Consider the following 11,703-nt stretch of genomic DNA (forward strand, 5'->3'; position numbering starts at 1 on the left):
GAAACTTACTGATCAAAACATTATTTAATTGTGAAGTTGTGGTTGGTAGTCGGTACCATGGATTTCGGGATTAGATTTTGGGGGTAGTTTATAACGGAATAAATTTAGTATAAACAGAATTACAGAAGTCTACCGGGTCATATTTATTGTCACACACATACACATGTATATTACTGTTGAGGAATAAATTTGGCAATGATCGAATTAGTTTTTGAAAAATAAAGTTTTCTAAATTTGGCTCTAAAAAATTTTATCAATTACATTAATCATTTAAAAATTATAAATTAATCACCTTTGTCATTTCATTAACAGTTTTCATAATGTAAAATATTAACTAATAGTAAAGAGACAAAGTCATCTCTATTCAATATCAAGAATTATTTTCTCTTACATTTGTGATCAAGGGTGAGAAATTCAGAGTGAAGTTTCATTCTTCTATTTAGAGTTTTAAGTGTTTAACATATACTCTAAGAGCATATTTTCAACGTATTGAATATATAATCGAAATTCACGTTCCTAATTGAGGGGACCCAAGTTTCCTATTTAGCATATCGTCTCATTCAAATCATTCTCATTTCTTGAATCGTACCCGCGTTCCCTCAAATCAAATTTCTTCAAAGGTACGTTTTCGATCTTCTGTATACGTTTGAAAAATTGATCCGCTATTATATCGATTTCTAGTTGTGGAAATCGAAGCTGAACGTGAGGGGCAAGTGTAGGATCATCCATGGCTAGTCAAAAAGGCAATTTACGATTCCAACTTCCAAGAGGCACCATATGGAGCACCATGAGCATATGGAGCACGAACACAAACTTCAATGACTAGAAAATGCTGATATATATAGATACATCTTGCTAAAAACATTCCACCCAATGACCCAAATCTACCAAAACTGAACAAGGAAGAATACTTTAAATAGAACAGTAATTCATTTCAGTATCATGTTATGTAAATCACAGGAGATGATGGAAAATCTTACAGTGGTTCTCCGTGTACAAGGGAAAGAAAAATGTCTCCTCAGGCTTGAAGAAGGTCCATAGGAAAATCATATATCAAGCTATGAGAGTCAGAAAGCTATCTAAACTCACTTCAGAAAGGCTCAACTAAGGGTCAGATTACCTTGTATACCAAGAGTGGTGTATAAAGACACATTGAATTCAAGCTGTGTTCACTCACAATGCCTCCTTGAGATGGAAGGTTCTAGCTATGTTCCTAGCGTGGTCATATTCGTTGAGGTCGACAAGTATTTTCTTTAACCGGCGGGCTAGATGACTTGTGTCAGTCTCGGCTGCATTTCTTCTCTCTAAAATCCTTGCAAGTGACAGCACATAAGCCACCATGGGCTGCAATTTGTGGCTACAATAGGTAGAAAAAGAGAAAACACACACCTTTAGATTGTTGACGAGAAAAAATCAATGACAGACAATACACCAATTGCATGTGTGACAAAGTTAGATACAACGTATGATATCAACATACCTGCTGTCTCCAACAACACTTGGGCCAGCCCAGACCCCAGATAGGGAAGCAACGACACGTTCTGTTCTTGTTATTGCGTCATGAACATTTTCCGATATGCTTCTAAAGTGAGGTAGAACTTTTCCATACAAAAGCTCGTCAAGGGCAAGCTTCTCTAATACTGACATTGAAAATATATCCTTCCACAAGCAAATATTTCTCAATAATCTAACAGACACTCCAAACCGATATGCTGCAACTCCTGCAGCATCTGGAACAGCAGCTAGTACTAATGGACTCCAAGTTGGGACCTACACAGCATACAAGATGAAAATTAATTTATCCAATGCTTATCTTATATATCCTCCAAGGCCAAAATAGTTAAAAAGAAATGATCATTCAGACTAACCCCAAAAAATATATAATGCAGACTGGCAGAAAGTAAACAAGGAACATATGCAGAGAGTTCAGTTTTGAGGAAAATGAGATACATGAAAATGTACTTTCTAACTACTTTGTCAATATGAGCTTTCTGAACATACCATATGATTAGCAACAGCATCGGCCAGACGTGTACGAATGGAAACCAGCAAATCTGCAAGGGCTTCACTTTCATGTGACACATGTTGCACGACTAATTTTGTGGCAGCAATAGCATTTATGGTTTGCTGCTGACTAAACATGTCCCAGCAATGGGAAATTTCATAATGCAGAATAGGCAGTGCAACCTTTTCCACTAGATTTGGGACAAGTTCAAGATCAGCATCATTTTCATCATGAACAAAATCTTTTCCATCGCCAGACAAGCCATAACTGAACAACAATTTATACCTGTAGATAGAGAAGGGGAAGAGAGAAAACATATTAGAGATTGATGGAAGGAAAAAGATGCATAGCATCCTAATACAATCAAGTTAGGGATCAAAATTAAGTGACTAAGGAAATAAGTCAAAGGGGACTCCAGAATACCCCCGAAAAACTTCAAGAAAAATATAAGAGTAAATGGTCAACTTTGTCCCTGAAAAATTGCTTGTTCTTCAAATTAGTTCCCAAAAGATTTTTTTTTAATCAAATTCGTGCTTAAATATTTTAAGTTGGTCACATTAATTCTTCTGTCACTTCCTTTGCTCATGGAGTCAGAGTTTACTAATATAATACGTTAAGTGACGCCACAACACACACCTAACCATCCTAGTTGGGTGCTAACATGATAAGTTTATAAAATTAGATCAAATCCATCTCAAATTGAGGGATTTTAATGCCTCAAGGTCCCCTTCAATTTGGGGTTGATTTGACCTAATTGTATAAACTTGTCATGTTAACAGTTAATTAGAACTGCCATGGGTACGTTGTGATTAGTGTGGTATCACTTAACATGCCACATCAGCAAATTTTGACACCATTAGCAACAGAAATAGCAGAAAAACTAATGTGACTAACTTAAAACCTTTGTAAGGACAAATTTGATTAAAAAAATTTTCGAGAACCAATTTTGAGAACGAGTGAGATGAATTTGACCATTCAATCAGATAAGTAATAAAAGAAGTCAATACCATTTCATATTTTGGAAGTCTAGTCCCTTACGAAGTGGGTCCCACCTCAGCAGTTCCAATCTTACATATGGAGAAAAGATCAATGGAAGACTCAATGAAATATAAGCATCAGCATAGCTTGAGGAATACTCTTTTTTCCATTCTTCAAATCTTCTTTTGACCAAAGACAGTTGACCATATTCCTCAGAGGCATCACTGAAAATCTCATCGGCAGCCTGCAGTACCAGATCCTGTTGTGACTGATATGCTTGGCTTTCGTCACCACTCTCATCAGTGCTTGATTCACCCTCTACTTTATTATCATCCAATTCCATGGATGACAGTTTTTTAGAATCAAATGCACGAGACCTCTTGCGTTGTTGACGAGCCTCAGCCCTCACTTTCAATTTCATCCGTTTCTCAAGATTTAAGTCTCTACCAAATTCATCTAACTCCACTGGAAGATCTTTTTGTTTTCTTATAGCCGCAAATGCATCCTGAGCTGCACTTTTGGCAGCTTCAACATTGTTACCTTTCCTGCTTAAAACTGACATTGCAGCCTTCACAGCTGCTTCTATCTCCATCATTTCATCATCATTATTAGCGGCTCTTCTTTCAAAAACAGCTGACGCACGATCTTCATGAATTTTCTTCATTTGCTCTTCAAGTTCTTCAATGTAAAATGCTTTATGCTGAAAACAACAGCAGCAAATAATCTTAGTTAAAGCCCAAGAAGTGATACCCTCAAAAAGGCATTTATAAATAACAAGCAGACAATTCAGTTTCACGTATTTAATATCCAGCAGAAAGAAAATACATATTCATTAAGTTTATAAGAAGTATCAATGCAATGTAAATTTTTAACTCATGAACTTATTTCAGTACTTAATCTTATATAAAACAAAGGTCATGATAAAATACCCACTAAAATAAAGAGGGTAGAGAACCAGAAAAACTCTGGCTCAAGCTAGGTTCTGTACAGAAAGATGAAGCACATTAGGTGGGTGAATTTGATATTTATGCACACAACATAAAAATAACAAGGTCAGTCAAATATTCCCTAAAAAACTATATCCAAAAACATTCTAGACTACTAAAAAAACTATTTTATGGTTGACCAGCTGATTTGGAGGCAAATATTAGAAACAAGCACTCTGCTCTGAGCCCATAATAGTTAGGATAGAGATATTCGTTGACATACATGATAATCAATTAATCATATGAGCCCAACATAAAATATATCCTGTAAAGAATTAAAAAATGTGCCAAATGTACTCATGAATACAACCAAGATGGGCATAGTGAAGAAGCAAACGAGGCAGAACTAGTGAAATGAAATTAAGGAAAAAAACAAAACTCTACGACCAACAGTGACCAATCTCTTTCTGCGATACATATATATATCATCTACATTTGATTGTGAAGGATGAACCAAAAAAGAAATTAGGAGACAGAAATGTGATTACCTGTAAAAAATCACATATATTGGTGACATAATTTCGGAGCCTTTGCATATACCTGTACTTCTCATCAGCTAGCGCCAAAGAGTTTTCAAGAGTAGTAATATTCAAAAGGGAGGCAGACAGATTTTCATCAGTTTTATTCAGTGATGACACTGTTCTTGCATGAGACTCCTGCCATCAAAATCCATTATAAGAGAAAGTTTGGCAAATTTCATACTAGACCAACTCCCATATACAAGGCAATTAACAGATTATATCCAAAGGCTATAAAAGTATGCAATAATTTATAATTTATCCATATAGACATTAGTCCCATATAAACACATCAACACAATCATGCTTCAAAGAGTAAATGTTAAAGTGATGTGCACCTCACATCAGTGTCCAATACATGTCAGAAATGCAAACACACCGTCAAATTGGTGTGTATGCTTCATCGTTCGTGGTGAATAACAAAAGTGCAAAACAAAATGTTAGCTTAAAAGGATGCATCACCAAGAGCTTAACATTATTCACGCACATTATATGATTGAATAGATTAAAGAGAATATGATTCAGTCAATTAGCTCGCGTTTATGATAAAATTCACATTCTTGTCTTAGATTGGGGCCTCCATTCATGCTCATGCCTCAACTCTTAGAAAAACACCTTGGGCAGCTTCCACGTCATCAATTGTGTACAAAGAAGTAACAAAAATTTCCTACATAAAGAAATTCAATGAACCACTATCCAATATTCTAAGCTTGTCGTGCTTCTAATTAGATTATATACCCTAAATCCAAAATTTCCCCATATCAAGCTAATCAGACAATAGATATAAACAATGAAACATGACTAACTTTCATAAATATTGATCTGATTCATCCAATCATAAATATTGTAGTAAATCAATCCAAGCATAGCCATGTTAAAAGCAGTACATACATACCCTAAGCCTCTTCACATTATCCTGCAAAGCCTTTTTCGTTCTCTCAGCTTGCTGAGATATGGACCCAACATCCAAAGCCGGCGTAGCTTCAATGGCTCCCCCAATGCTTGGGCTCACTGAAACCCCAGGAACCGTGCCATACACGGTTCCAACCGAGGGACCAATAAACTTGTGCTGCTGTTGCTGGTGCTGAACTTGCACAACAGGAACATTAGTGGCAACCCTACCTGACCCTTCGTCGATTCTCTTCCCCAACCCTTTCCGAACCTGCTCCTCTTCCCACATCTTCTCCTCCTCATCCTCCTCATCATAACCATAACCATAACCAACATCGTCATCACCCTTCTTAACTTTCAACCTCTCATCCACATCCGCATCCTCAAACACACCCTTCTTCCCAGCATCCTTCTTCTTCTCTCCAAACATCGCAATCCGGCCACGAAACTCCGGCTCCTCGTCGCTCAGCCCCTCTGCCTCACCGTGATTACTCCCCCCATCCAACGAGATATAATCCGGCGCCGCGGGACGAGCCTGCCGGAGGCGCTCCCTCTTCGCCCTAATAGCCCTAATTGTCTTCTCATCCGGAATAACAGAATCCTTCCCATTCGCCGCAATCCCTACGGCGGCCAATTTTGCCTCCATGTCCTCCTGCTCCCCTCCGGAATCCGAATCCCTAGCAGCATCGGCATCCGAACCTAACGGCTTGACGAGTCCCTTGAGGACAATAACAGGCTCGGAAGAAGGCTTCGGATCCGAACCCGAACCCGAAGCGGAAGCACGAGAGGCACTGCTGCTGCTAGTGACTAAGGTTCTTGTGTTCTTCTGGAGCTCACGAAGGGCTTCTTTGGTGTAAGTTCCGGCTAAGGGTTGGACATTGGAGGGTACGGACGGAGAAGAAGAGTGAGCGATTCGGTCCTTGAAATTGGTGATTTTATGGGAGGAGGAGGAGGAGGAGGGCTTGGCGATTCGGGAGGAGGGTTTTTCGGCGGCGGAGCGGTGGGTTTTGGAGGAGGCACGTGAGGGGGGAGCGTCAGCGTCGTCGCCTTCGTCGTCGGCGAAGCTGAGGAGCTTTGGGGGCTTTTTAGGCTTGGTGGTGGTCGTCATGGCGGTGGTTGAAGGTGTGCCGTCGTTGGCATCGTCATCGTTGGGCTCGGTGGCGCGGCGGCGGAAGTTCCGTGATCTGGCGGAGGACATAGCGAGGGTTGCGGCGGAGGAAGTATGGCGAAAGGGTTGAATGGCGGTGTGGGAATATGGTATGAGTATACACACAACTGACTACCAAATCGAACTCCAAAACAATTTTGGAGCTGAAATAAAAATCCTTAAAAAATATATAAAATATTATACAAGGTGTCTCGGTACGGGTTGAGAGATGGGTCGGAAATTTGCGGGTCGAGGCGGATGCCGAATCACCTGAGTGGAGCAATGGGGTACGGTCAAGTCAGAATAGATCTGAGAGATATAAAGTGTGTGGAATGAATGAATACCTGGAAAGACCTGAATCCTCTATTTATAGAAGATGGTAGCTGTCTTATCTTATCTTATTTGACTAAGATAAGGGTGACGTTTAAATTCGAAAGTTGGTTAGTAACCTTAGTAAGTCGGTTCCTGACCTTCTAGAAGGATTTGGTGGATCGGACCCGGATAGCCGGATTCGGGGACTATCCTGAGTCATGGGATCCGTTGGGGCGGATCCGTAACAAATATAGAGTGGTATAATTCATCAAGTCCGAAAAATTAAAAAGTGGTATAATTCATAAATAAATGTTATGAAACAACATTTTCCAAATTTATTTATGATTGGACTATTTTTGACAAAGGTTATTTATCATTTTAAAATTTCTTTTTAGAATTTGTTTTTGGTAGTTAACTCTATTTTGTTTAGTGTAAAGAATAAAAAATTGTTTTCAAAGTTATTTGATGTCATAAAAAAAATGGTCAAATAGATTAGAGGTATCACATTTTTTATGAACTGATTTCATGCCATAAATGTGTTTGGAAAACAGGGTAATGTTACTTATAATATTTGATGGATTGAGTTGATATTACAATTTTTTCGAGAATTAAACTGACATTACATATATTTTTTAGAAACTAAATACTTTAGATTATAACTTATTAATCTATGGAATAAACATAATTTCATTTTTTGACATAGATTTACAAAGAGAGCTTAAATCTTAATTAACAATGTACCTAAAAAAATAATTAAACTTTTAAAAAAATGCAAAGCTATACTAGCCAGTAACACCAGTGTTTGGTTCAGTTTTTTTTTTTTTAATTTATTTATCAAAGAGAGAAGTTTACTCATTGAGAAGAAAATTAATAATCAAAGGTTTTTGGTTGCCAGCCAGCTGAGCTGGTAGTTGGTGATTTGTGTTTTTATCTTTCATGAATGCCTTACAATAGTCCATGTTTAAAATTTTAGGGTTCTGGGTCTTCAATGCTGCTTAGATGTATATTTCATATAATATTATATTATATGAAATATTATTTTAAAGTTATATCAGTGTTGTTCACTTGTTTGATCCTAATTATACAATACCTTATAAAAACTTGTTGAAATGTTAAAATTGCATTAAGTTAATACCAAAACAAAAAGATTACATGAAATCAATTGAAATACCCAAAAAAAAATATTACATTACTCTCCGAAATTACCCATTTAAGTCCCCCAGTTACCCATTCTAAGTTGGCTACCTTAAGAATCAGCAGTTGAAAAAAGGTAAATGTTCAAAAGGGTCAATTCAACAGTGATAAAATTCTGAGTATGGCTTCAAGGACGTAGCACCTGTTGAAAGATGAACACGAGGAACTCTGAAGTAGCAGTATACATGACTTTGTATAGTTCTTCTATTTCGTTTTCTTCTCTTTCTCAGTGACCCTTGGCTTTTGGTAGAACAATATCTGGCTTAGGATGGTGAAATTTGTAGCAACACCAATTGCGGAACCCATTACAACTTCAAAAGAATTAAGGAAACAGTCACAAATACATAATTAAGATACGAATGCAGTACTGCTAAAGAGTTAAATTAAAAGACCACCAAAAACATAAATATTGAAATGAATTTGTTCTAATGTAACACCGTAAAAACCTTCATATGTTCGTTTGATAAAATAACACGAACAGTATAAAAATCGCTTTGATGGAAGTAACAATAATAATGACAGAAAAATTGATTAGTGGGGATGGAAAAAATAAAGGAAGCAAGGATACCGCTTTTTGGTGCATTTTCTTGGAGGCTTGTGAATACTCTAACTGCAACATATATAAACATAAACATTAATTTGCAAACAAAAACAAACTATAAAGAAAATTTCCAAAATGACATACTGGCTTACCCATTGAACCTGCAGAATTCATCAAAGAAGTTAAGAAGCTGAGCTCCCCTGTACTCCTGTTCTGCTCAGAGCAAAGAAAATAACAAATATGAGGAATAAGAATGTAGAAACAAGTCTCAACTTAGATAATTGACAAGCATTATAGATTAAACAATACTATGACAAACGCAGAAGTGTAAAATGAAAATCATATCATCAGAGATGAAAACATCCTAGCCTAGGAATAGTAAAAGCACGCAGTTTTCTTCAACATGCAGGAAGAACGGGAATATAGATTAGTCAAACCAAAAACCCTTTTATGAAAGCTTCAAGTGAATCATCAATTCATCGTGCAGTGCAAAGTGCACAATGAAGGAAACCATTTACTCAATGCCGCATAGGAAAGAAGTTGGGGAACCAAACATCACAATCATATATGCATGAATGTAAGTAATGCAACTAGGTACATTCTCTAGTATTGGAGGCATATAAGGCGAGCCTTATGTTTTCACTTACAGAAAAGTTTTTCAATATTTGAGGGATTCTGGCAAAGAGAAAGATCGCATGCTGGGATGCCTACAAAAGACCATACCCACATCAGGAATATTGGACATGGAGTCATCATAATTTCATAATTAAGAAAAAGGCCATGATGTCAACAGCCATGGAACAGTTTATCAAAGATTTAATTGGTGAAAATTTTCAGTAACATCAGTAAATGCATGTTGAACACTCACATACAAAGCCTCAAAGAGAAAAGGATCAATTTGACCAGCTAAGATAGTCGGTGCTACAGCACAATATCTGTAAACCAATGAATCAAGGAATTGGTTGACTATAACTAATGTATTGCAGAATGTAAGTATAAAAACTCTGTTTCTGCAAGCAAGTAGGATACATTAATGCTCGGATCCATGTTGTGGTACGCAAAGGTCGAGAATAGTAGTAGATTATGGCAACCAAAATTAAAGCTGCATCAGAGATAAACAAAGGAAGCCTGTTAGATCATTTCAAGAAACAGAAGTGCAGCACAGCTATTCCCGACTAGAAATAGAGCTGTACAAGTTGCATGATCAATAGAGCATGTGACACTTGTGCAAGTACTAATTTCAGAATATCGATTTCTGGTGTAAGATTAATCGAAATAATGAGCAAAATGGGGTGAAATTACATATTTTGGAAACAACGAGGGATAATCTCATTGCCCCAAATTAAGAAAATAGGTATCCCAACATTTGAAACATAGAGGGACAGTTTCATACAAAATCTGAGATACAAGGATAATCAACCACATAAACATGTAAAACAAGTTCATTGTGTGGGGGAAATGAGCCCAAAAGCTTGATGCAGATTTTAATCAGCAACCAAATAATCATTTCTGATAACACAATGCTAATAGTTATATGGCATAATCTAAAGTTGAATGGAAGAATGATGATAAATATATATAAAGCATAAAAATAAGTAAAAATATACAAAACGTTGGTTCACCTTGGATCAACAGAAACAACAGTTCCCCATAAGCAGAGAAGGGAAGCCCCTTGTGGAGACAGTAAGCCAGTGCTATGGTATAACCAACAACCTCAAGCTCGAAGGATATCATGCTAAGACCTCTCACACTCTGGTGCTTCAGGATCTTCATAATCTGCATGAACACAGGAATCGCACAAACAAAACAACTCCGTTTACAACAAAAACATAATAAATAAGTTTAGCTTAGCAACGTGCATCATCATCATCATCATCATATCTTCAACAACAGCAATAGCAACTAAGCCTTGTTCCACTAAGTGAAGTCAGTTATATAGATCAAACAATGCCAGAGTGCTCTATATTTATTCTAGTGTTAAAACTATGTATATTTAATTCTGTTTTAATGATTTCCTCTAGAGTTTTCTTAAGTGCCCCTCAACCTCTAGCTATAAAACTACTCTCCATTTGATCCACTCTCCTATCTAGAGCCTCAACAAACCATCTCTGAACAATTGCAACCCACCTAAGATGATATTCTACTATCTTTTCTATACTCGCCATCACCACCCGAAGCTTGCACAAAGCAATTACTGACAATCATAGACCAACATCATTTACCACACTCAGCAAAATCAAGAAACCTAGCTTAACTCTGAACACAATTAGACAGATAAGGCAAGTTCAAACCGAAGAAAACACATATTTAACAAAACACTCGAATCAAATACAACAGGTTAGTTATGAACTCTATGACAGTTATGCCAACTCAGCAGCAAGCATGCAGTTACAAACAAAAACAGTTAGAACTCCGTCTAGCTCAGATAATTAAGGAAACCTAAGCTTAAAGTAATCAAAGAACGATTATGGAAGAAATCCCTAAGATTCAGGATTAATTGACCTGAGGGAGCTTAACGGTGGTGGAAGCGGCGACGATGGCGTAGCCGAGGAGCTTGGAGATGAGAGGGAGGAGGCAGTCTTTGTGAGGGATGGTTCCATGGCGGAGAGAATTGAGCGCGCAGCTGACGTCAATACCAATGGCGGACAGATATTTTTCCATTTTCACAACTGACTCAGTCTTCTTCTTCGGTTTCTTCCGATTCGTATCTCTCTCGCTCTGAATCTCTCCGATCTCAATCCACTTGAAGAGTTTCAGGGATCCATTTTCCATTCAATTCTTCTTTTTTAACTTTTATTTTTTAAATTTTGCTTGTTGTTATTATTTTTTTTAAACAAAATCATAATTAGAAAAAACTAAATTAACTAATACCCTAAATAATTTTAAATAAGAGTCAAAAACTAATATTTTCAATTTTTCAAGATAAAAAAACATTGAAGTTAATATTTTTTTCATGTTCTTGGCGAAATTCTTTCGTCTAAAAAAAATAAGTATAAAAAACTAATATTTAATTAGTTAATATTATCTAAATTTGTCAATAAATTATAACTTAAATGAAATAATCTTTCCATATTCACTTAAGAGGTTGCGTGTTCGAATTTCTCTATCTTTAATAAAAAAAAGCACTATCT

At 36.8% G+C, this 11,703-nt stretch overlaps 2 protein-coding genes across 3 annotated transcripts; both read right to left on the reverse strand.

Annotated features, from left to right (window-relative positions):
- On the reverse strand, positions 820–6,691 carry LOC107605635 (transcriptional repressor ILP1). Of its 2 annotated transcripts, XR_001612543.2 has the most exons (7): positions 5,383–6,691; positions 4,458–4,625; positions 3,013–3,683; positions 2,002–2,290; positions 1,481–1,770; positions 1,121–1,357; positions 820–1,023 (listed from the first exon to the last, which is right to left on the reverse strand). XR_001612543.2 is itself a non-coding variant. In XM_016307580.2 (6 exons), the coding sequence occupies exons 1-6, from the start codon at positions 6,574–6,576 to the stop codon at positions 1,174–1,176; spliced, it is 2,796 nt and encodes a 931-aa protein (XP_016163066.1). In that variant the 5' UTR covers positions 6,577–6,691; the 3' UTR covers positions 834–1,173. The 2 variants fall into 2 exon arrangements, 1 of the variants encoding a protein (XP_016163066.1); XM_016307580.2 differs by having other exon boundaries at positions 834–1,357.
- LOC107605638 (mannose-P-dolichol utilization defect 1 protein homolog 2) lies at positions 7,932–11,364 on the reverse strand. The gene is made up of 8 exons (XM_016307583.2): positions 11,075–11,364; positions 10,195–10,348; positions 9,602–9,674; positions 9,441–9,507; positions 9,220–9,279; positions 8,725–8,785; positions 8,600–8,641; positions 7,932–8,342 (listed from the first exon to the last, which is right to left on the reverse strand). Exons 1-8 carry the CDS (start codon positions 11,342–11,344, stop codon positions 8,236–8,238), a joined length of 834 nt encoding a protein of 277 aa, XP_016163069.1. The 5' UTR covers positions 11,345–11,364; the 3' UTR covers positions 7,932–8,235.

The sequence above is a fragment of the Arachis ipaensis genome, chromosome B06, assembly GCF_000816755.2.
Source record: "Arachis ipaensis cultivar K30076 chromosome B06, Araip1.1, whole genome shotgun sequence".
NCBI lineage: Eukaryota > Viridiplantae > Streptophyta > Magnoliopsida > Fabales > Fabaceae > Arachis > Arachis ipaensis.

Coding starts and splice junctions, on each gene's coding strand:
- LOC107605635 (XM_016307580.2), bottom strand. CDS start 6,576: ATGTCCTCCGCCAGATCACGGAACTTCCGCCGCCGCGCCACCGAGCCC. Junction 2,291..3,012: donor GACTTCCAAAATATGAAATG/GTATTGACTTCT, acceptor CTCTATCTACAG/GTATAAATTGTTGTTCAGTT. Junction 1,358..1,480: donor AGTGTTGTTGGAGACAGCAG/GTATGTTGATAT, acceptor TACCTATTGTAG/CCACAAATTGCAGCCCATGG.
- LOC107605638 (XM_016307583.2), bottom strand. CDS start 11,344: ATGGAAAATGGATCCCTGAAACTCTTCAAGTGGATTGAGATCGGAGAG. Junction 9,508..9,601: donor ACATGGATCCGAGCATTAAT/GTATCCTACTTG, acceptor ATTGGTTTACAG/ATATTGTGCTGTAGCACCGA. Junction 8,343..8,599: donor AGAAAATGCACCAAAAAGCG/GTATCCTTGCTT, acceptor ATTCTTTTGAAG/TTGTAATGGGTTCCGCAATT.